The sequence below is a fragment of the Ammospiza nelsoni genome, chromosome 6, assembly GCF_027579445.1.
Source record: "Ammospiza nelsoni isolate bAmmNel1 chromosome 6, bAmmNel1.pri, whole genome shotgun sequence".
Taxonomy (NCBI): domain Eukaryota; kingdom Metazoa; phylum Chordata; class Aves; order Passeriformes; family Passerellidae; genus Ammospiza; species Ammospiza nelsoni.
Window position 1 is genome coordinate 33,735,144 of NC_080638.1, and position 25,337 is coordinate 33,760,480.

A 25,337-nucleotide genomic window follows, 5' to 3' on the forward strand; every position below is an offset into this window, starting at 1 on the left:
GCATTGCAACCATCCGGGTAAGCAGGACAGCTCAGAAAAAATTTTGGATGTTCTTCTGCCAAAATTAACTGTTGTATTTCAGTAACTAACAAAGTGGTTTTGGGGGCAGGTTTGAGTTATATGGAGTGAATAAGATCTAGGCATTTTTCACTTGGTTGTTCTCCTTCAGGAAACCTTTTAGAACTAAAACCTGTAGGTTTACATCTACAGTGGAAAAGGAACATCAGCCCCAAGGGTACAGCTCTAATTCTCCTTTCTGCTTTTTCTGTTTGGGTTGGGTTTTTTCTGTTTTGGCAGTGGGTTTTAGTCTGTTTGGGGTTTTTTGTCACTCAGGAGAAGGTCAATGACCAGGTGGAGTTACCCCACCATTTTTGCAAAGGCCAGGTGCCCGTTGCCAGGCTGGCGGAGCAGAGGCGCGGTGCCCGCGGCGCACATGTGCGGCTCAGATGGGAGCGCGCCTGGCAGAGCCAGCGCTCCGCTCCCGGTGCTCGGAGTCACACACTGCGAGCTCCCAGCAGCACATGGCTGACAGAGACACCAGAAACCCCTCACACACCCAGCCCAGCCCACTGGGCACAGAGAAAAGGAGGTCTCTGCTCTGTCTGCATCCCTGACAGCAGAGCAAGGTGTGTGAATTCTCTCTCTCTTGCCTTCTTTTGGTCTGTGTAACTAACTATAAAGCACATGGGAGGTTATCTTCAATTCAAAACTGGTAAGTAGGACAAATATAAACTATAATTAAATTATATGTTACTATATAATTACTAAGACCAGGGTACCATGGAGTACTAGAAAGCTAAGTCCAGGAGGTTTTCCTCTGGTTTAAATATTTAAATAAAGATAGATATGCACAACTTCTCAAGGAAACATTCTGCTCAACTGTGCCCATACCTCAGACAAGAAAAAGTCAATTACCTTCCAAAAAAAAAAGATTCTTAGCTGATTTTATTATATTTCCAGCAAGTTTTAGAAGCACGACAAAGCTAGATGTGAAGGAAGACTAAACCAAAAGGGTGGAAAGTTTGAACAAATATGTTCTCCCTGGCCTCAGTCCTTCCTCAGCCCTGGCCTTGCACATGTGCTGCCAGCAGTGACTTTTTTTATAATTTTTTTGCATCTCCTTTGCATCTCTTTTTTTATAATTCTTTTGCATCTCCTCTGTCCCTATTTGCAGCTTGTAATATGCTGTATTGTAAAGGTGTCCCTTACTCTTTTTTTCTAGAAGTGGGACTAAACTGCCAGCTAAACACCAAAGTGAGATAAGGCACAAGGCAGGCAGGCCAACTCCAGCTTTAACTCTACAACAATTCAAGGCTGATTTATATTTTCAACTGTCACTCTATGGTTTACAAGGGGAAAAGTGTGAGCAAAGATTGAGATTTTCCTTCTATAAATTGTGGAAGGGTGAGGGGCAAGTGACAGATCTTATTTAAAAGCCTTATTGAAGTAGCCGTGTTGAATGACGGTGCCGTTGCTTGTCTCTATGTCTTATTGTCATAATGTAAAGCCTTTTATAATTAGAAGAAACCACAGAAGTCAGGATAAAGTACAACAGATCCAGAAAGAGCTGGAAACTTGAGGAAGGGGGGGAAAAAAACTAAACCAAAAAACCCACAAAAAACCAAAAAACAAACAACAATAGACACAGGCTGGAGAAGATATTTTATTTATTTGTTACTAGTAGTTAAAATGACGTATAAAATGCTGGGAAGAAAAAAACCTCCAACTCTATTCAGTTACAAAATAATTAAAACTTCATTTTAAACCAAGTTTTGCTTTGTGAGACCGAGCATGAAAATACTGCAGCCTTAGGTTATATAGTCCATTGTTTTTAGAATAAAGCAGACATTTAAATACATATTGTGGTTGATATTAAATATCTCATATAATTGTAAGTTAGCAGAACTTTCTTACTCTCAGGCAATAACTAGCAATTCATATGGGTGAGGGGGATCTGTCTCAAAGGGACTTCCATCATGATCTATGCACAGGCAGTTTTAGAACATAAAGATTTGGAATATTTTTATCAATTTTCCTTGAGAATTCTAGACAAAACTTAAAGGAGTTTCTGAAGCTATGCTTAACAGCTAAGGGGTTAGGGACATAGCAGCCTCTGTCAAAGAAAATGTGAATTTTGCTGTCAATTTTACATGAAGAAAAAATCATTCATAAGGTGTTCCCATTTCTTGAACAAAAACCCAAGCTAGTACAAAATTTCCAGCAATGACTGAGGTTGGCCCTTTTCCCTGGGAAAAAAAAAAATTAAAAAAACAATTTAAATGAAAATATTCCCTACCTATTATCAGTGAAAGAGAATTTGTATTAATAATAACATTAAATATCCTTATCTTTCTGTTTAACTATTCACATTCCACACAGTGGAAACCTACCTCCTATAATTCCAGATTTTAAAACTGGATTTTAAAATCCATGAAAATGTGTCAAACTGCTGAGTGAGAGTATACCAAATGAAATGCATTTTAATAATACAAATAAATGGGTTGTAATCATTTAATTTTACAAACACAGACCTCACAGCAGTGGATTTTAGAACAAAAATGGACAAGCTGTAGAGATGCAGGATATCACCAATAAATGTATGATGCATTACATAACAGGTGGGAAAATTGATAAAATGAGGCCACATAGAATGCACCTGTGACATGCCACTCATATCTTTCCCTCTGGGCATGTTACTGGGGGCAGAATTGTCCTCCTTAATATTCTATGGCAAGAAATCATGTCAAAATAATCACCTTGTGGCTGAGAGAGGCATCTGATGGGAGAGAGCAGAGTTATACTGATAGTGAATCCTACAGAATATTGCTGCTGAGTGGGGAAACTGAGTCCTGGACCCTCCAAGACCCATCACACAGTAAGTGTGGACCTTCGAGTGCTCAGGATAGCAAGGACAACATGCATGGATGGGCTGCCTCTCTGGTCCAATCCCAGGACACACCTCATTAAAATAACTTTTTTGTAGGAACTTCTGTGTTCTTGCCAAACTTTACTGCCCTGATATATTTTAAATTCCTAAGCCTGAAGGAAAGAAAAGACAAGATAACCTCACAGGTGAGAGTCATCGAGCTGTTGGAAGTAGGGTGTCCCCTTTTAGTTTTTTCCCCCCAGATGAGAGGGGCAGTCAGCCCTAAGTGTTCAGGAAATTCTCTTTACTTACTCCAAATCCAGTTTAAATGCAAGTCTGTGGTAAAAGATATAAAAAGAGGATCATTGCTGGCAAAGTTCTGCATCTCTGTTTCAACAAACTGCATGCCTGTGGCAAAGCTAAAATAACAATAACAATGCAATGTTTACTAGTCATGAATGTCGTGTCTTTTGTCTCTTGTGTGGTTATTGCATTTTCAGTCACATGATGCTTGTTTTAATTTCTGCTCTGCTCTTTATGTACTAAATTACTGCCATTCTGTACTTGATCTTGGTTAGCAGGATTTTTGTGCTGTGGTTATGTATGTGTGTGAAAAAGAAGAGTTTGGTTACACACAATGAAGTAGGCACATTCACTGCATGTATGTATAGATACCACTGCCTAAAAGATACTGCATATACATATATATGTAGATATGAAGAATAACTGATATCAGAAATAAAAGACATCAAATGGATCTAGTGGCATAAGAATGGGTTCTGTTTGGTTTGGAGAGCCATCAGAATTCAGAAGTATATTTATAGCCTGGTATATAGTTTCTTTTTAATTTATGCAATATATGACTAGGTATATAAATTAAAGCAAAACGTAAACAGAAGACAATATCTCTTCCTCTGTGTTTTCTTATTTATGTACCTTTCCTTTTTCTACTTCATTTTGTATTCTCCCTGTCTACTTGCTTTGACCTTTTGCTTTCTAAGTTGCTGTAGATCTGTTTCCCATCCACCTATATTGACTTTTCAGCACTCCCACATCCCCCCATTGTTCTCCAGACATGGATTTTGGATTGCAGCTATTTTTTTGAAGAAGCGTGTTACAAACTCTCAACACAGCTTCTATTTTCAGTGATGGCTGTGCTACACTTTAAATTGCTCTTTGTCTATTTCTTATATAAGAATAGATTCGTGCTTTGAAATATATTGTCCTCTTGCTTTGATGTTTCACGTAATACAGTAAAAGCAAATAGCACAAAGGTGAACATTCGCAAAAGCCACAGCTCCACTTTCCCAGCAAGCGGCAAAATTGTGAATATACACATGAATTAGGAAATCTAATTCATGACTATGGGTAATTAGGGGTTTTTTAATGTCTCAAACGCTGTTTTTGTTTGTTGGTTTGGTTTGGTTTGTTTTTTTTGTAGTGAACATTCATGCATTTGCTCATCCATATCTCCATTTTCTCCCTTACACACACACACGTGCCCTTTCCTTACATGAATTTTTTCTTTCTTTTTGGGGGGTTTTGCTTGTTTTAGGTAATTCACTAGGTCCCTTTCAGTTTTGCCCAGCCTTGAAGGTAGGCTAGTTCATGCCGCTCACTCTCACAACGGCGGTGACTGCATACAGTCAGAGTGCAATTGCTACTTTTTCTTCATTTAGTCCAAGTCAATAGATATACACCGGCACTCCTTAACTCGGGTGATTCTTTTTTTCTTCCTTGGGGGCTGAAGCTCGGGGCAATTGAGTGTAACAGTCATAGTGGTAAATTTCTTGGGCTTGCAGAAGGAGCAAGACTGGAAGGAGCCTTCTTCTTTACGGACGTGCCTGGGGATGTAGAAGGAATTGCACTGGCCATAGCAGAACCTGTTGATGATGGTGCGGCTGTTGCAGCCCTCCTCGTGGATAGTTTGTTTGAGGGGCTGGGTTTTGCACCAGTCCCGCTTCAGGTACTTGCGCTCGGTGATGTGCAGCGCCTCCTGGCTGGACTCCAGCACCTCCTCGGCAGGCATCGAGGTGCCCTTCCCTCGCTCTCGTTGCCTGGAGCCTGACTGCTGCTGTGTCTGCATCTGCTCCGAATCATTGGGCTGATCCTTGACAGGAGGAGGGATAGCACCCTGAGATCCACGATTCCGCTTTCTCCCTTCGGCTGCTGGCAGCAGTAACCCCATCAGGAGAAACAGGGCACCGATGGCACACAGCGTGCGGACCATCCTGCAGGAAGGAAGGTGAGGAAATAAAGCAGAGTTGTGGATTTCAGATATCAACAGAAGCCAGGTGTGCACTAAATTTTTAGCTCCATAAAAAAAATGTGTGCCCACACACTTATAAAACATAAGAATTCAAGCCTGTACCAGCTGGAAAGCTGTTCCCAAATTACCAAGTGATAAAAGCTTTCAAATAGAGTGATTGAAAGTAAGCCCAAACAGAATTTTGTTTGTGTGTCCTCCATCTTTATCCAGCTTTTTTCTCCAAGTGCATTACCCTAGTTCTCACTCCCTTCTTATAGCTCACTAACATACAGGAAGATTGCTCCTTACTTACAACGGTGGAAGAACAAATTTTATACTACACAAGGATTCATTTACATGATACAGCTATCTGCAATACCAGAGGGCTCAAGTCTTTGTCTCAGCAGATGTAGTCTAGATTTCTTTTTCCTAATCAGACTCAGAAACTTTATACAGCTCCTTGAATAAGGTACATCCAGTATATAATGTAAATGTTGTATACACCTGCAGCCTGTTTTACAGCTTCCCAACCTCTGCCACACTGCGCCTCCAAAGGGGTCCAATGTATCTGAGTGCAATGATGCTTAAGCTGAGAGATGTGCAACAAGTGAGGCAACAAACATAAAAGAATATTTAGGTACACGTTAAAAGAGATGTGTCATATAATTTCAAACTACATCCTCTCACACATTGTGCTGAATTCTTGATTAAAGTAATACAGATGCAATCACAGTACTGAGAATTTTTCAGATCTCTAAATTTTATTCATTTTACACAGAATGGTGTTGTTGGAGGACAGAATTTTGTAAATGACATTAGATATCACAGAGTGTGTGCATATAAAAAAAGACCACTTCGGGAAGTGCAGTTAAGTTGAGATGATCAGGTCCTTCAAAACCGTATGGCTGCCCCAAACCTAATTATTGTGTAGGAATAACTTTCCTACTTATACTTTCCTCCCTTATTCCACCATTTCTGTTGCTTCCCAAATCTGAGTTCTTGAAGCTGTTCCATCAGCTTAAAACACCAACCAGCACAGAAGAAGCTCATCAGTGTCACACTTCCCCCTTCCAGAAGCACCATGGTCCCCAAGTTTTTCTGAAAGGAGCTATGGGTAGCAAGACAGTCAGGTGAGGTAATAAGTCTCTGAGGGACACTCTCCATGTGGAAGCATGGAGGAAGGCACCAGAAATGAGCAACTAATTGTGAAAAAACCACTGTAAAACACTAAAATTGTGAAGAGGCACAGGCATTTAAAAGGAAAAGGACTGTGAAAAAAAAATGCTGAGGAAGTCATTGTTTTCTACCTGCTTGGAGTGCTGCAGTTATATCCCTTGTTTGACTTGCTTTATTAGTATGGAAAAAAATACCATTTAAATTGAAGAATCCTTCTTGTGTTACTCCCGAGAAACATGTGAAACCATGGGCACTGTCCTGGACGGCTTCATCCGCTCTGCTGAGACCACACAACTAGGCAGGAAAGCAGCCAAATGCCAGCGCTGTGAGGGCCACCTAGAGACTCAGCAGAGGCTCAGGGTAAGTCCTGTTTGCTGTAAAAAATAACTGCTAATTTCTCAGTTATCAGGTCTTCCCAGTCACACTGGGAAAATAAACGTTGTGCTGTTCAAACAGCCTTTCTCATCAAAGGGATTGAGAGAGGAATTCCTGAAGTAGGAAAGTGTCATAGGGGGTTCTACGACATTCAGGGAGTTGCTTGTGGATCTAAAATTTTTATTGTGTGTCAGCAGATTTCTAGAGCACCTAGAGTTCCCGATGTATCACAGATGTACACATTCATTTCAGCAATCTAGGTGCCAGCATGTCCTGTGTTTGGCAGTCAAGGAAGGGGTGTAAGAGTGATACAGTTGGTGACTCCAACAGACAATGTGGAAGGGCTGCTGTTAGTATCTAAATGAAATATGGTATGGAGCGCACAATTTTAATAACCTTAAGACTTTGACATAGACAAAAATAAGTTGGGAATTCCAATTAAGGAATAACGCAGCATAATTTCAAGTGTCAGCCTGGACTTCACATTTGCTGCTTTTCCTCATCTCTATTACAACCTGAATATTGTTTAGACACGCTTAGTTTTAATTTTTTCTTAAAAATAAGTTTTCAGAGAATTATTAACTATTGCTTATTCTGTTAAGAGATCAGAATGATTTCTTCCAAAACTATTCCTATTTCTCTGGTGACTGTCTAGTCACCACTATTTTAATATGCACTTTATTTACTCAACATGGTGCCAGTCTTAAAAGAAAAAAAAAAGAAAAGTTATTGCATGAAGTTGAAAATAGATTGCTAGGTTGTAAGCAGTGCCAGAAAACTTCAGGTGTTTATTTTATTTAGTGTCCCACAATTTGGATGAGGTTCCACCAACATGCATATTCCTGGATTACTTTTATTTTTAAAACTGATTAGCTACACATTGTTTTCTTTCTTTTTTTTTTTCCACCACAGATGGCACAGCAAGGTCTAGTCCTACAAAAATGAGGTGTATTCTGGGATGGGAATCTGGGGAGAGTTTCATAGTAATATATACTATTGTAAGGTCTGTGGCCCAGATTCATGCAACTTTATGAAGCACAGGCTTATCCCTAAGGAAATGCAAGCATGTGTTTCAGTGTAATCCTAAACTGGGAAGAGGTAATTTTTCACTGGGTTGGTTTCCAGCCTTAAAGGTGGAAGCTGCATTACATGCCCATAAAAGAAATTGTATCTCAAATGAAAATTAGCCACTCAGCAGAAACATTTGTTATGGTCACTTCCGAAACACACATCTAAAAGTAATCCAGAAATGTAGGGATAAATACAGGTTAAATTCAGAAGAGGCTGTGTGAACAGCAGCTAAGCAGGATGGTTTTTTAATAACTGATTAAAATTTATTTTAAAATTAAGATTTTAATTTTTAAAATTAAAACCATAAAGGAAAATGAGGTGGTAAGGCTCAGGAAGGAAAATGCAGTATGGGCACCCTGCAGCACCTCTGGTGCCAGGGCAATCAATGCTTCTGCTTATGAGAGAAGATGATACCTTGGCTTGCATTAGGAAGTGAAGTGGTTCATCTCTCTATGAGTTAGCAGTTGTGAATGTTTCTTTAACAGGGTTTTTTACTGAAGGAAGTAAAACAGAGAAGAGGACAGTAGGAGTAGCTAAAATCAGCATTACCATACCAAAAGTTTTACTGAAAAGAAATATCTCCTGAAGTAAATGCTTTTTCTCCTCATTACAGTCATAATTCTGCAGAAGTTGTAGCTCTGCAGCTGTGAGAATCAGGCTGTAAAGCTTATATTCCATGTTTCTGCAAAATTTTCATTACTTGATACCAATTGGCTGTTACACTGGCATAACAAGAAATCCTTTGGAGAATTCATTTGAGAATCCTTTGAACAAAGAGATGACCACAACCAAAATTATCAATTCCCTCGTTTCATTCAGATCCAGAGAGATATGACAGAATTATTATTTCTTTTTTTAAAGTAACACAATACTACAAAACTCTATTCTTTCCATATTCCACTGCTGAGTTCCACTTTTCATCATCTGTAAGCTCTTAGTCCTAAAGCCAAAAGAAGTTTTATTGCTGACTTCAAACAGGAGCAGAATTTGGCCCTAACACTCATATCACTTCATATGTGGTTTATCTAGAGCCTGAGATCTCATCATCTAAAACAGATTAAGAAACGTGTGGATTAATACTAGCAACTATTGAAAGAGAAATGTAAATGCTTTCAGGTTTACTATTTCATACAATTCGTTTGTAATTTTTTTTCATTTATACATTTTCTGCTATGAATTAAGGATCTCCACATGTCAGTTCATAGACAGAATTTCCCTATGAGTTCCTAGGCAGAGTCAGAAAGTTACTAATGACATTTTTAGCTCAACACAACTTGTTTAAAAGATCTGGATGGAAAGCTGGTTGAAATACCCAGCAAAATTGTCACAGATCTTAACAGGCCTGTAACCTCATCTGTAAACCCCTTTTATTAGCAAAATATTATGAAGAGCCATGGACTCCTGTGCTTCACAAGAAACATGAAAAATAATCTGATGAAGAACTAAAAACAACCCAACCAACAATTATTCGGGGGACTTGAGATACAAGCCAAAGAAAGACACAAAACACAATCCCTTTGACTACTGGGAAAATAGAAGTGGTTTATGTCCCGAAGGATCAGAATAATTTTATGCCTTGCATATTACGTCCGAATTACAGAAACACTCTTATGTAATGTTTTCATAGTTCATAGATCTGCATTTTTAAATATTAAAAAAGCATAGTAATGGCAGTTCCCAGAAAACTGCATTTTTTTCTGAAATCAAGACAGCAAAACTAACATCTGTGTTTCATAGAATTTGGATATATTTACATTTCAGAAAATTTCTTCTTGAGAGTCATAGAGATGGGAGGTTTTGAGACATATAAGGAGTGTAGGCAGCAATTTTAAAGCAAACAAACAAACAAACAAACAAACACACCAACCAACCAACCCTTGAAACCTTGAGAATTCCCCGTTTAAGAAACTATTTTTCTGCAGGACATCCTATGGGACTCCCGGGATGCTGAACATCATGGTGGCCATGGCTGGTACCAAACCCGGGTTTGCCTCGCCTTTAGAGGCTCACGCAGCCTGACAGCTCCCAGCTTCCCAGCGCCGAACTCCCTGCGGACACATTTCCTCAGGGAGCCCTACAACAACAGGGAGAGCTTTGCTTCTCTCTCTGCGCTGCCGTGCGTGCTGAAAAGGAGTGTCTTCAGCAGAAGTTACGCATTTCTGGGTAGCACTGCCGACAGAAAAAACGCCAAATGCTTTAGCACAGCTTGGCACTGAAGGCTGAAGAAGAGCGGAGAGCTACGGCCATCGGTGCCTTTGTCACTCACACAGGGCCACAGCGCACGCTGGCTGGTTATTCCCGGTGTGCCGGGCTCACAGAGGAGCGGGGCAGGAGCAGAGCGCTCCTGCAGCCCTCGGGTCGCGGGCAGGGCTCAGAGGCAGCTGAGGCTGGGGAGCCACTGGCACTGCACCCAGAGGTGGCCGCTCGCAAAGCGCCTGATAAACCCGGCGTCTGTCAGCAGCAGGGAGAGCCAAAGGCGCGCTGGTGCCCCAGAGCCCCGGCTGCGCAAAGGGAGGTTGTGTCTCAGCCCTGGTGACCGAAACGGGATTCGCTTGCCATTCTTTCGCCGAGAGGAGCCACAAATGGGACACCAGGAGTGAGGCCGCAGCTGATGGCCGGGGAGGGACTCTGCGGTACACCTTGCCGGCCCCGCACCCTGCCGGCCCCGCACCCTGCCGGCCCCCGCACCCGGCCGGCCCCGCACCCTGCCGCACCGCCCAAGCCGAGGAGGTAACACGGAGAGCCTGGCTGGGCCGCGGGGATCGCCGGCTGCCGGCAGGGCGGGGAGACCGCAGGCTTGGTTTGGCTTGGCATGGCCGGGAGCGACTCGGCCCGGCTCCCCGAGGGCGGGGACGCTGCTGGCGGCGGCAGGCGACACCGACGGCTCTTCCCACGGGGCACGGCCGCCGTCTAGATTAACCCAACGGAGGACGAACTCGCTGAAGGGACGGCCAAGCCCACGGGGGATCGTATTGAAAGAGACGGGGCAAGCAAGCAGGCTTGCCCTTCAGAAGGGAAAGCCCTGCGCCGCTGGCCCCGGGCCGGGAGGAGCGCGGCCGGGCCCAGGGGCTGCCAGCGCCGTGAGGGCAGCGCGGACCGACGGGCGCACGGAGCCGTCGGCTCGACAAAACTCCCGCGGCTCCGAGTCAGGTGGGAGGGCTGGGCGGAGAGGCGGCCGAGGGCGCCGAGGGCGCCGCGTTCCGCCCGCTGCGCTCCCGCCCGCCCGGGGCTGCGCGGGGCAGGACGCGGGGCGCTGCCCACGGGCGGGCGCTGCCCACGGGTGCGGAGGCTGCGCTCCGCGGCACCCGGCTCCCCGGCACACACCGAGTCTCCCGCACGGCACGCACCCCGCCCCGGGAGCTCCTGAGGTACCCGGAGCACGCTCCTCCGAGGAGCGGAGGTTTGCAAAGGCGGGCCAGGAGAGAGCCGGGGCCTGAGCGGCCTCGTAGAGGGCAGCTCGGCGGGACGAGATGGGATGGGGCTGGCACCTGGGGATCTGCCCCCGCCCCGCTCCGTGCAGAGGCCGGGCCGGGATTTTTCCGTGTCTCGGGTGGGCGCCGAATCCAATTTGTCGGGAGTGATGCTGTAGGCGGAGATGAGAGGCAGAGCTAACGGGGCTTTTGCAGTCCCCGTGCTTGTGAGGCGAAAGAGATGTGACGGTGCCCTAATCCCCAGCGCTGCGGCGGAAAGCTCGGTGCGCCTCGCTCCCGCGGACGGGAGGGACGGGCGTCACCCCCTGCAAAACCGAGACGCCCTGGAGTTTTGCTAGACACCGGTGAACAGCTCCTTCCCTTGCCCCTTTCTGAAGGTAGGATAGAGGGCACAGATAACAGATAACACTGTGCCTCCCACAGACACTGGCCGAACTCGCCAGTGCCGGACCCGTTCGCGTCCCAGCTCACCTGCGCGGCGGCGGGGCTCGGCGGGGCTCGGCTCGGCTCGGCTCGGCGGCTCCTCGGCGCGGACTGGGGTTCTGCGGGGCTCTGAGCGATGGGTCACTCGGTGGAGCGGGTGGCGTGGGAGCCCGAAGCTGCCCGGGAGTCCATAGAGAGAGAGAACGTCGGGTCCTGCCTACAAATTGCAGCAGCGCCGAGCTGTCTCCCATTTAAATGTCTGCCAGCTGAGATCTGCTCTCCAAGCCCCTCCAGATCATTGGACAAGCGCCTCCAAAGCCCGTGTTATCCGCCCCTTTTAACACTTCCATAAACTTCCACCAGGGAAAGCTTTCAGTCATCCAGATAAACACTCGACTACTTTCCTGTCTTCAGAGAATCGGTGCTAAAGGTCACCACCCCAAGGAATTGTTCCTGGAATGCACAGAAAATTCACATTTTCCATCCCCATTAAAGTATGACAGTTAAGAAGAATTAAGCCCTACCCCCCTCCCACCGCCTCCGCCGCCTTTCCGCGCACGCTGGGCGCTCCCTGCCCATGGGCCGGCCGGGCGAGCGGTCCGGCTGCGGGGAGCCCCTGACCGGCCTGCCTTGGCCGGGGGAGGCAGCCGCCTCTGCAGCCCTCCCTCTTGCAAACTGGCTTTCTGGGGTTCTGCAGTATGCCGGGAATTTCGCAGCTTTGGAGGAAAAAGCCTCTGTGGCAATGTGCGCAGGGGTGTAAAACCGTGGCTCCCGATCCGCAGCCCCGCGCTCATGGCTCTGTGTCACGGAGGGTTTGGGTTTTTTTGGGGGCGGAAGGGGGGGATTTGGTTTTGTTTTTGTTTTTAACTTTGTCCCGTCGCTGTCTCTCGGAGGGCGGGGGCTGCTCAAGCCTCCCGAGAGGGGCAAGGACGGCGGAGCAGCGGCGCGTCCCGCCGAGGCGGAGCGCGGAGCCGGCGGGAGCGGCCCGGCCGTCGGGGCAGCGCCGCCGCGCAGAGGCAGCCCCGCGGGTCCGGGGGCCGCCCGAAAGGAGGCTGAAACCGCGGGGGCTGAGCGCTTTAGGGACCCAGCCCGTCCCAGCAGCAGCCGGGAACATCTCCGTGCGCTGCGGCTGCCCGAAGGCGCGCCCCGAATCTGCAGACAGCGTCGGGCTGGGGGCACCGAGGGGCAGAGCCTCGGAGGGCGGACAGAGCCCGCAGCCAAGCCTGCGCTTCCTCCAGTGCTAGCCGGCCCCCATCCTCCAAGCGCTCCGGTGCCGGTGTCTGGCGAGGCTACCCACAGACATTACGGGCAGGAGCAGCCTCTGAGCCACGGCCTGACTTTTGGGCTTGCTAATTAAACGGAGACGTGTGTCAGCTGCCGCCTCCAGCTGCGGGCATCACGCCGCAGAAAAAGCGCTGGGCAAAGCTCTGCCATGGACATGAGCGCTGCAGGTGGTGCCGGTAGGTCTGGGCTCTCCTGGCTGCTGAGCACGAGTTACTGCCCGTGAATCAAACCTGCCCTTCTCTGTCACCAGCAGTCAGCAGCCGCCTTGGACCTCAGACAGGCCCCGATCTCACCTAAGAGGTAGTTTTACTTGCAGAAGGGGAAGACGAATCAAAACGAAAGGATTTGCTACATTAGGGGTGCCAGAGCTAGGCAAGACGCCAAGTTTCTGACTTTGACAGTACTTAGCGGTAGCTTGCTTTTTGCTGAGACCGAGACTTGGCTTCCCTTAGAGCCTGAGTGCTTAGCAAGGTAGTAAATTAGGCCCGTTACAATAATTCACACACATTTAGTGACAACTTGTTAAAAAACCCATCACTTCACAGGGCAAGTCACCATAGCGCAGTGGTAGGTGGCAGCACGAGAGAGAAAATGAGTCGGTGTGCAGGAGCCACTGAAATTGGAAGACAAGGGGGGAAGGATAACTGGCAAGGAATTACAGCAAAGGACATCTATGTGGGTAGAAGGAGAGGCCTAGAGAATTTGTATTATTTTGTTTGGGGTTTTTTTTACTCATAAAAGTGCTATTGTTTGTATTTTATTTTATTTGTTTTTAAGTAATTGGTGTCCCTCCTTCGTGATTCCAAAGGAAAGGTCACCAGTACCACCTCTCAGTATGTTGAGACTTTGTGCTCTTTTCCATTTCCTTCTGTGGAGCAGTTGAATTGAATTGAAGGGGTCGATCCTGCTCTGTGTCTCACTCTGCCCCGCGCTGCCCCTGCCCAGGCACAGCCGCGCTGCTGCAGGAGGAGCTCTCTGCTCTTTGATCTGAGCTCCTCTTGGTGCCCACGACGGCACTGCTGCAGGCAGGCTGCCTCTCTGCTGGGTATTTCTGGTTTGTCGTTTACATGCCACTCTGGCATTGCCTTTCCTAGGTGACATTTCTGGGCAGCAATTGCAGGGCAGGTATTATGCCCACTTAATGCCTTACTGCATTCAGGGATCTAGCCAGAGATCCCTGGTGATTGGAAAATATTGTAGCTCTCACTCTGACTTAAAGCACGCTAGGAAACACTTTAGGAAGCAGGTCCTGATAAAGAAGTTGTGTTCCCCCCTCAAGATCCATCTTCCTTTTCTTGCAGCTGAATATCCTATACCATATCTTCTTACCTGGTTTCTTCCTCTTAGCATGATCTGCAGTGTTCCAAGTATGCACTAGCACCTTGGGCCAAGCAAGACAAGTGTTCAGATTTCTTTGACAGTTGGAAAGTAGAATTATTTCTGCAAGTATTTGCTTGCTCATTCACAAAAATACAAAAAATAAATATGGGTACCAACAAGATAAATAATTGCAGCTGCATCTGGACTGAATGAAAGTAGAAAAATTTTTTAAATATTTTTTAAAAAGATGTTTAAAAAATGTTATGTCTATTTGTTTGAGATTGAGGGAGGCAGGGGGAAATACGTCTTTTCCCCTCATCATTCTTTCAGGTATCTGGAATAATTTCCAGCTTGGAAGTGTTCTTTATTTCTGCTGGAATCCTTAACAAAACATTCCATGGGTTTGCTCCAAAGCTTCAGCTGTGCTGGTTACATCCCAACCAAAGACTGGTTAAAAAAGCACCCAGTGCTGAAAGGGAAATACTTCTTCCTACTACCATACTCAGACTTGAATTCTGTCAATTCTCATCAGGGCTTCTAATTGGAGCTGGAATAATCATGGGGAAATGTTGTTTAATTATTTAGTATTAAAGAGGCCTATGGAAATGTGCAGGTTTTTGTGGTATAGGTATAGGTTTGAGATGAAGAGCTTTAATGTCATTGGATGGTAGTGGTGTGTACTGTGAGCCTGACAATACAACTACCTGCTTGCTCTTGTTTTGCTTGGCTTTTTTTTTTTTTTTTTTTTTTTTTTTTTTTTTTTTTTTTAATTTCCTCTCTCATTTCTTGCTGGTATTCACTGTGTGAGTTGTTCTTTGTTTCAATGGAACAGTAAGAATTGTGTAAGCTTAAAGGAAGTGCTGTACTTAATTCTTGCAGAGAAATATGTTATTGGGCTGAGCTCCTGTGTGCTACTGCTAACTTTGGGTGCTACTCAAAGTATCCTCACTGCCAGGACAGCTGGCACCTTATTGAAAGCCTTTGCAGAGAAGCCAAAACTCACAGGGGCCAGAGCCGTTTCTTGAATAAATTGGAATAGCTTTTAATGACTCAGGGAGATGTAAGTGACCCATGACAGCTGAGATCCTGGTTTTAATACACCTGGCAAGCCAGTATCTCTCACTTCTAGATGTGTTCCTCCAGGTCAGAAGTAAGGCAGGCTGTCCAACAGAGACAGGGCACATCTGAGCTGCTTTGCTTGGTATTTTTGAACTCCTCTGTTAAGGAGAGAAAGGAGCTTGGTTTGTCTCACCAACACAGCAGTAACTTTTCTAGCTGAGCTGTGACGAGTCTAGAACAAGCCCTGGCTGGGCTCTTGCCGAGTTACTGGTGGTGTACACTGCTGCCTTCCTGACTTGGTGAATGAGATCAGCAGTGTCTCAGAAGTGGTTCATGACTTGGGGCCAAAGCAAGGTATTGGTAGTGTGTTGTGTGGGCCCCTCGTGGAAGTGTCCATCCTTACATTCCTGCTGAGGTGTGTGAGATTCTCTGCTGTATATGGGAAGAACACTCCTTGTTTTGTCATTGGAAAGAACTGACATTCAAAGAATCCAGTTTCCTGTGGATTTTAGACATATCCAAAAGTGATGGATAAAAACCTTCATCGTAAACCAGCAAATAAAATGGGGTTTTTTGCTTGTTATTTCAAACCTAAGAAGGCAAACAACAATAGCTGGCATGAGGTGAGGGAAAGAGATGTGCATGTTGGTTTCAAGATGGTATACTGACATAGCAGGCCTGGTATTCTTGTGCAGGTACTCTCCTGTTTATTCCATTGCAGATGATTATATGAAAAAATGCTCTAATTTAAGTAGCATTGTGCTTCGTATCAAGCCTTATAAAGTAGTACCAGAAAAAAGCTGAGGGTATTCTGAGTTGAGTAAAATTTTTCTTAAAATGTACTGGAAAATCAAGTTTAAGACCATGCTTCACATTGGCAAGATTTTGTTTAATTAAGGAATTTTAATCTCTCTCTTATTTGAGTTTTAGAATTAATGTCTATATGATGGAGATTGGAAAATATTGTACTTACTGAAAAAGCAGTATTTTATATTTATGTTGACAGAACATCAACTTTTTAACATATAGATTTCCATCAGCTGAATGCAAGAAAATTAATTAGGGAAAAGTTCTTATTTTGGGGCAAGATTTTTTTTTTTTTTGAAAATGAAGTATTTTAGGGTTTTTTACTTTCAAAATATTGCTTGATCTAGGAATAATTTGAAAATCTTCATAAATAGGACATTAGAAATCAAACGAATAAATGAGTTCAAGAGAAAATCTTTAAGCATCTAAGTAATTCAAAAGTCTTGGGTTCTGCTCTGAAAAGTATGATGTCCTGGTATGTTTGAAAATATTTCTTGTGTGGCATATACTGCATGTAGAGTCAGGTTGTGGGCTTGTAATGATGTCCGCACCTAGGAGCCATGGTCACCCACCAGCATTCCACTCAGCTATGTGATGCAGACAGAGAACAAAAAATATGTTTTCTGGCCTCAAAACACCTACATACATAATACAATCCATATGTGACTATTTTTCAAAAGCTGTTTAGAAAAGCTTATTTTATTAGGATGAAGTTTGATTGCTGAACAAATATAAACTTTTATGCCAAATGAAAAAATATCATATGTCAAGCTAAACTTTTCAAACTCTTTTTCACAATTTTTTGATGCATCTTATGTACTTGATGACTATAAAAGAATTTGCCAAGAAAATGAAAGTCATAAAATCCCTCTGCCCTCGTGCATTTGCTTTTCTTTTTCTTTTGTCTCCTGAAGCTGTAGGAGGTGTTTGCTGACATGCATTGCTTTCAGGGCACTTCTGGAGCAAGATGACGCGAGAAATGACTCAGCTAAGCAAACTGAGTTTGTATGAACATCAGAAGCCCTTACAGTGTGAAGCTGTAACTGGGAATTATGAAAAGAGGCATCTGAGGAGCTCAATGTGTTATTTGCATACATATTTCACTATATGACAGCTATGAAATATAGTTATGCTGCAAAACTGAAAAGCTCCTTTCCCGAACCTTACTGCATCCCAACACCTCAGACAGATTTCACACACTTTTAACACACGAACAGATATCTCGTGCACAGTTCTGGCAAAATAGTGCCTTGTACTTGTTTCTTGCTGTGATGCAGGGCAGCTTGCTGTGTGCCCACCTGTGTTCCAGGGTGATACCTGTGGGGGACTCTGTGCAACACCGCGGAGCACACACACAGTGCCACTCTCGAGGGTGAGGTGGGCACCAGGGAGGCAAGAGATCTCTCCAGGCTTTTTTCCTGACTCTGCCACTTGTGTCTGTAGTGAAACAAAAAAAGAGTAAGAGAGACAGGAAAGCTATTTTATTATGTAAGAAGATTTGCAAGGCGTTTATTTTGGTTTGTTTTGTTGTGGGTTGGTTTGGTTTTGGTTTTTTATTCCATTGCCCTCCTTTCAGAATTGAAATCTTATCTGTTCTTTTTGCTTTTCCTGGCAATAGCCATGTAAAAACAGAATACCAGAAAAAATAAGGAGCTGTGCAGGAATGAAAGAACTGAAGCTTTTTTTTTTGTCTGATTTTTGTTTGAAACAACAACTTAGAATTTCTGCATTTTCTAGCTGAAATCCAGTGTCACAAATAAAAAAAGGCTGCCATATTAGAGGAAGGAAAGAACTCTGTTTAACAGTTGTACTGCTGCAGCATCAGTTGCTGCACTTCTCAGAGAGAATACTAATAATGGAGGGGGGAAGAAACAAAACTCTTCCTCACTGCCATTTTTATTTAGATAGTCTCTCTGTCAAGAACAGGTATGAGGGACAAGTTCACCCCCCCTACCTTCATCCTTTACTTTATTTCAATCACACCAATTTTCTCTTGACTCCATTTCCCCACCTATAAAACTGCAGTAGGGAACAGAGTTTTCAAAGGAAGAATTTTGGCCTAAGTCCTTAAAGCTGATTGGGTACCAAACTTGTGAAATTAGCAATTTATAAGAGGAGTTGAAAGCTCAACATAATCTGGAAAGATGAAACATACCTTTTTTAACTTTCACAGCTTTGTGTCAATGTGCTTGAATACATCCATTTTGAAATTTCTAAATACTTTTAATAGGGAAGAAGGCCTTTTAACTTCTCTAGTTCTCCCCAATAAAAAAAAAAAAAAAGGATATTTCCAGTGAATATGCCAAGTTTTCACTGTCGTAGAGAAAAAAAAAGTTTAAAGGCAGAAAAAGAATTGTTTAACCAGTTGCCTTTTCCTAAAAGAACTGCTGGTTGATGTATATCATATTTTTCCTATATACATAAATGCAAACTGATAGTTAAGTGCTTTGGTAAGAAAGGTGGATTTGTGCACATACTTCATTTTTTTGCTGAAATTAGATTCGGACCTGAATCCTGCAGGGGCTTGCCAGATGCTTGACTTTGTTTTCAGTGGAACTATTCAGAGTGTATTATGTGAAGCACACACAACAATCCAAGAGACTTCAGTCAGGTGAGCCTTGCTAAAAGAAATTATTTATATATAGCGCTTTCCCCTGTTAAAGAACTTTCTAGTTAGGGTGCATATTAAAATGCTAAACTTTATGGACTTCAGGATTAGAAATACAATAATCACAACACACAAAAATAGTCTATTTTTTAAATCTGTATGGTTACCAAAAATTTACTCTTTCAAAAATTGCCAAAAAAAAAAAAAAATCACTTCTGGGAAACTACACACATGAGCCTAAGGCCAAATCTTTTTTTTTATATTTCCAACTGCTCTGTTTTGCTTCTTCTGTTTCCTTGTCAGAAGGATCCTGTTTAGCTTGTTTGGCTGAGGGCAGTTGGGTATTTATTCATTGATCTCTCATTTCTTGCATTATCTTGAATTCTAATTAGAGTTTTTTTGAGTCCTGTTACTTAACCCTCCAAACATAGCTCCAGCAGACATCACTCTTCCTTTCTGTAGAGCTGTTCAGAAGGAGCTGTCATCTTACATTCTGGGGCTGACCACACTGCCCAGCAGTTCTCCTCTAGCTGCTTTCATTGGCAGTTTGATTGAATGATTGTTTCTCCCGCTCACAACATGTGATTCAAAGTGCCTGAAAAAGTGTTAAGTCACTTGATGTTAGGACAGATTCTGTAAATAGGACTGGGAGCAGTCCTCTAGGTGTTTGTAATTAATCAGGCTCCAAACACTTGGAGCTTTTGGATGCACTTGTAAAAAGTCTAAAAAATGTAAACAGTTTTCTTTCCCCTCCCCAGGAAGTCTTAATGCACTAAAGACGTAAGCGAAGAAGTGAAATTGCCAGTGATCAAATCAATTACACTTCAGATCAGACTGTGGCAGGGCTTTTTGGTTCGCAACCAGATGAAACTAGACTTCTTGTGAAGGAGGTATTATTATTTCTTGTCAGGGTTTCAGAATGAACGTAGGAATTCACAGTAAAAGAAATTACTTTTTTTTTTTTTTAATATACTAGAACACTTAGAGGAAAGACTCCTTGGGAGCTGATGTCTCTAAAAGTTTTGATACACTAAAAAAATTAATCTTAGCCATTTCTTATTCTTCTGATCTGAAAAAAGAGACAACATAAATGAACAGGATATTCTCCTGTGCTGCAAGGCAAAGAAGAAACCCTAATTATTAATATAATAAGTTCTTGGATTCAGGGTTTATGGGTTCTTTTGGCTGTGCCTTTCTTATAGGCTGAAGTTTTTACATTAAGAAAGCTATGATGTAAAAACTTACAAGAGACAAAGTACAGTGGTTTTTATCTTGATGCATTTAGCAATTGAGATAAATCCAGATGAGGGCACAGGCTATCTGGAGGCAGAAAGTGTTTTTTTATCCTGTGGAGATCAGACAGCTTGTTTAGAAAGCCTCTGTGGATTAGGAGGGGAGGTGACTGCTGTAATCAGATGTAACAAAAGCACCTTTCCAGGAGAAAAAAACCCCCAAGATAACCAAATGTGATTTGTTTGTTCCTAATTTAGAGAAGTACTTTGTAAAACCAAGTACTTCTACGGCTTAGTCTTTGCAATCAAATTATTTGTTTGATTTGGAGTTCAGATTCCTCTTGCTTTGAGTACACTGCCACCAGGTTATGAAAAACCCTTCAGTACTTGGACATGCACATTTTAATAGGGCAAATTCCACCTGAAACCACCTTGAAGAGAATTAGTCATGCTGGTGTGGATAAAAAGATTGTGCCTTAACCTCAGTGCTGAAAATGCTTATAATATGGCATGTCTTATTGTAAGGACATGTGATGTTAGGAGCACTAACAGGGTCCTGTGGGCTCACTGGAGCTCTTGGTCAGCAAATCCTATACATTACAATGATTGCAAGATTAAATTTGTCACTGGAATGCTAGTAGTGAGTAAGGAAGTGGAGTTTTTAAATGCTTCCTTTTCAACAGATGCAAAATGATCTAAAGATACTTTTGAAGTTACTAGAATAAAGAATGCACAGTCCAGCAAATGAACTCTTGTTAGTTTCCAAGCCTTGCCAAATGTGACATTCTTCCAAGAATTTGGGTAGCAGCTAAATACATCTTTCCTGAAGCAAAAAACCAATACATAAAAAGTGAGTGAAAGGAGGCTGGTGGTGTTTCAGTAATCAGAAAAGAGAAGGTGTCTGTCTGCTCACTGGAGGTGTTCAAACCAGCCCCTCCAGAGGTGCAGCCTCTTAGCCATGAGAGCCTGTTTGTGTGAGACCTGAACCTCCCCTGCTGAAACTGTTCAACAATCCAGAAAACAATTAAATCAAGACAAACAGCCAGAATTAGCCATCTGCTCAGGAGGATGGGGGTGGGTGGTTGGCTTGGTTTTGCCATCGCTCAGACTACTCTTGTATTTTTTTCAGGTGTCTGCCCAGCTACCCAAACACTCCTTGAGGACTGGCTAGAGCCCAGTTACCCCATCCTTCCTTGTGCTCAGCCTGTCATAAGAACCACTGGGGTGGCAAATCTGTGTTCATTTTTGGTTGCCTTCTCTGGTGTTATTCGAGTTTTGATTCTTTTGCCATAACTCTTACAGACACTTTTCAGTTTTTTTAATTAAACTGTCTATGTCTGCTGTGGTATTTTGTGCAATGCCTGGTCCTGTAGGCATGTGTGAGATGAGCAGTTGCCAGGCTTGCTCCCTCAGGGAATATAGGGGAAGAATTGCCAAGTCTGTGGATTCAGGCTGGGTTTAGGACTGAGATAGGTGTAGAGCTGTGCAGGTTCACTGAGTCTCAAACAGTCCTAGGCATGTATAGAAGTAGGAGTTCAGGCACCTGAGGTCGATGATTTCAGGAAAGCATAGCTGTGCATAGGCTTTAGCTGCCCGAGGAATCAGGAAAGAGAGGCAGGGATTGAGGAGCATGTGCTGGGGCTTTGGTGTTTGCACTGGACACAAGTCCAACTGTGGGTGCTTAGGCCTTTACTGCAGCCAGCACTTCTTTGCAACTGTTCACCCTTCTTTTAATTGGAAATTATTCTCAGTTTTGTAAACCTCCCAATCAAGAACCTCCAGATGCACAACAGGATAGACACAAAGTGTTTTTTACAAGCAGCTGATATTTTAAGATAGGTTTATGAGGGCCTTATCTTCAACTTTGTGGATAGTTCTTGTTCTTTTAAAGGCTTAAAGGTTGCTGCTGAGAATGTAAAAACACAGCAGAAAATAGTCAGTGTGGTTAGAAATTAGAAAATAGTCTCAGCTACTAATTAATGTATTTTTAACTGAAAGAAATGTATATCATTATGGCACATATTGCTTGCCTGCTGGATAACTTCATACTCAAGACACTACCTGAAAGGAGCCTTCCAAGACACCACAACTTCAGAGCAGTAGCCACCAGAAAGGCTGCAGCAAAGCTGGAGACACTGTGGGATTAGCAGGATGAAGCTATTAAGAGTCAGAAGCAGGACGTACTTTTCTTTTTTACCTGTGCACACATACATTACCCAGGCATGCAGAGTCCTGTGTCAGCTCAGTCGTGGGGTTGGGGAATTCAGCCAATAGCCAGGGTCTGTGCATGAACTACAACAGCCGTGCTTGTCTGTTAGAACATTGACTTTTAAAGAATTTACTTAAATTCTTCTTTTCAAAAAAAAAATTTGATCAATGGTTTATGCAGCATTAAAAATAGGTTTCTTCAAGTGCCTTAACACAGCTTTCAAGTCCATAAATCTTAACAGCCGTTGCACTACTCATTGGAATCAAAGTTTTGCAATTCTCTTAGTCACTGTTTGCACCGTTAAGAAAGGGAAAAAATAGCCAATGACGAATTATGAGTGCTTCTCTGTATGGACTACCCTGCTCTTTCATGAGACTGTTTTGTCCATTTAGAAATATAAAATGCCACATTGTGGTATTTTGTATTTCCATTGTAGAAAGGTGTTCTCTGTTGAGTTGAGGAATCAGAACCGCATAATTTCAGACACTTTTAGAGAACTTTGGGGCATTAGAATATAGATATTGCACTGAAATAACTGCTAGGGCTTGGGGGGGTTTTGTGTCTCTCAGAATAAAGAATTAGTTAAAAGATGTCTGAATTCAGCATCAAAGCCATATGCACCTTTGCCATATGCACCTTTTGTGATCTACCAAAATGCCCAGACCCAAAAATCACTGTCATCTGTAACGGAGATCTTCAGTGCTTCCCAGGAAAGTAACGCTGTCATATGGTGGTTAGGCTCAGAACAAAGATCTGGAGTAAAAGGAGTCAGTGTTTATGCATTTAATGCTCTCTAGCTGAATGACACTGGTTAGGGAAGGAGGGAGAGTTTGAGACTAGTAACAAGAAGCACATTACTTTTTTTCTGGGCTTCCTCCTCTGCCTCACTCAGTTTACCAAGAAATTCAGCCACTGACTCACACCACTGTTTTTCTTGAAGAATAGAGTAGGATGAAGAAACAGTAATTAAATGTAAAAGACAACCATGCATTGCATTAGGAGCTGCATTCTGTGTGTTTTGGTAACAGGCACTACAGAGGAAAATGAAAAAGAGGTGATTCAGGTCTACCTAATCTTTAAAGTCTGAAACTATTCTCAATTCCTACCATGTGTACCTCTGCCCCACATACAAATACAGACCTCATTAATAAAATGGGATTTTTTAAAGCTCTTTAAGTTCCATTTGATAATGCTACTGCCATGACACTCGTATTTAATGTTTGTTATGCTCCCATGTGTTGAACACATGGTTAGCAGCTCTCCCAACCATCAGGACTCACGTAATCTCAGCAAAGCAGTCATCATCATAAATAAAGCAAGCATGACAACTGAAACTACATGTTTGCTTCTCATGGTGAACTAGGATGGCAAACTGGAGCTCAATGCCATTCTTCACCTAACAGCAAAATGCTTGAGCATGGTAGACCTAGACCGTGAGTGTACTTGGAAAAAACATTTCATTTTCTTGTATTTGAAAATCTTGGCTTAGTTCCCAGTCTTATAGTAGTCAGCTGCATTGGTGAGTGATGGGGATCTTCATGATGGCAATTCCACATCCTTTGCCTACAATCGTTTTCAGTTTTTATTTAGTTTGCATGTAAGCAGATCACTGTCAGTGGCTGAGCCCTTCAAGGGAACTTGATCTTTGCTCATGGTTGGAATTTGCCATTGACCCTAGGCATGACAAACTGACAGACATTTTAAGGGACACAGTAACTTCTTTATTTTAAAAGTATGCTTCTTGAGATAATTCCTGAATATGATTCTTTTTAAAGAGTATTGAAGGTAATTGCATGCCTTTAAACAAAAATGAATTTTTAAGTGTATGCATATGTATTCATATGGCAGTGGAGTCAACATTTTCTGTTGGGTTCTTGTTGTTGCTGTCTTCTCTTGAGGGCATATCATCACATTGACATCCTATTTGTATCAAGCATAGAAGAAATATAATTCAATCTAATTGTCAGTTCTGTTAACCTGAAATGTTGGATTCAGGTGTCTCAAAATTGGAGATAATGTCCTCTCCCTGATAGCCTTGATAGCTTCTGGCTTAGATGGAGAGGTGCCTTAAATCCTACAGATAGTGACACTTGGCTAGTAAAATAGTGAACATACTCATCTCCTTTGTGGATCGCGTGGAACTGTCCTTTCCTTGGACATCTTAAATTTTCATGGGATTGTGGTAGCATCCTCTGAATCTCTCTACCTTGCCTTTCTCTTTCCATAAATCTGGGTGTGTGACTTCAGAAAACTGAAAAGTTGTCTTTAAGGTCTCTGTCCTACAGATCCAGGCATTGTCTATTTACATTAAAAAAAAAAAGTAATTGCATAAAAATTGTATCACATTACAAGCTGAGGTGAGAACTGAGCTTACCAGGAAACAGGCCAGGAGATTCCAAGTTTGTTTTGGGTTAATGTTGTTATGGGCTTTTCAAAAAAATTTAAATGTTCAAAAATTAGTTTTTTGTACACCATGAAAATGAAAACAAAGCCTTTTCAACACTTCCACAGAGCTACTCTTTAGAGCCTGATTTGAAGGCAAGTCTCCTCTTCATCGTGAAAAAGCTGCTGTCTGCTTCCCTAACTACAGACATTTGGAAACAAAGGGGCTTGAGTGTTACTCTGTTGACAACAAAGCCAAAAACCTGAAGGACTCGGCAGTCACCTTTCTGCCTGTGCCCTTCCTCAGTTTAAGAGATAAGATGGGCTTCATCACATTTTGATAAAATAAGCTTCAGGCCAGCTTTAAATGCAGTCCTGGAAGTGACTCTCAGAACTCAGACATCAGAGAAGTAGTACCCAGCTTCTTTGGATTGCCCTGAGCTGCTGCAGAGATAGCAGCATGGTTTCAGTGCATTTGGTGAATGAAAATGTGCCAGTAACTAGAAGTATATCATGATTTCCCCTCCTTAACAATTCACTAAGCATATTTATATTACTTTCTTCTGTGGGTTAACATCATTATAGTCTTTACTAATGAGTTTATTATCAGACTGTATTGTTTTGAAAAGTGTATTGTGTGTGTGTATGCATATGCGCCCCCAGAGTAAGTTTTGTGTCACAAATCAAATATTCTCATCAGTTACACAGTGCTTGTTTTAAACTAGAGTAATGAATATTTCTTTACCAGACAAAATCAATGTTTCAGGGCAATACTTTTATTTTGTATAGCTTCCTTCTAGGACATTGTGTCTCTAATGCATTAGAGGTAATTAACACACTTGCAAA

General features: G+C 43.0%; 1 protein-coding gene across 1 annotated transcript; it reads right to left on the reverse strand.

Annotated features, from left to right (window-relative positions):
- Nucleotides 1–1,650: 1,650 nt before the first annotated feature.
- On the reverse strand, nucleotides 1,651–5,096 carry GREM1 (gremlin 1, DAN family BMP antagonist). Its single transcript, XM_059474379.1, has one exon. It carries the CDS (start codon nucleotides 5,094–5,096, stop codon nucleotides 4,542–4,544), a length of 555 nt encoding a protein of 184 aa, XP_059330362.1. The 3' UTR covers nucleotides 1,651–4,541.
- Between the last annotated feature and the right edge of the window lie 20,241 nt (nucleotides 5,097–25,337).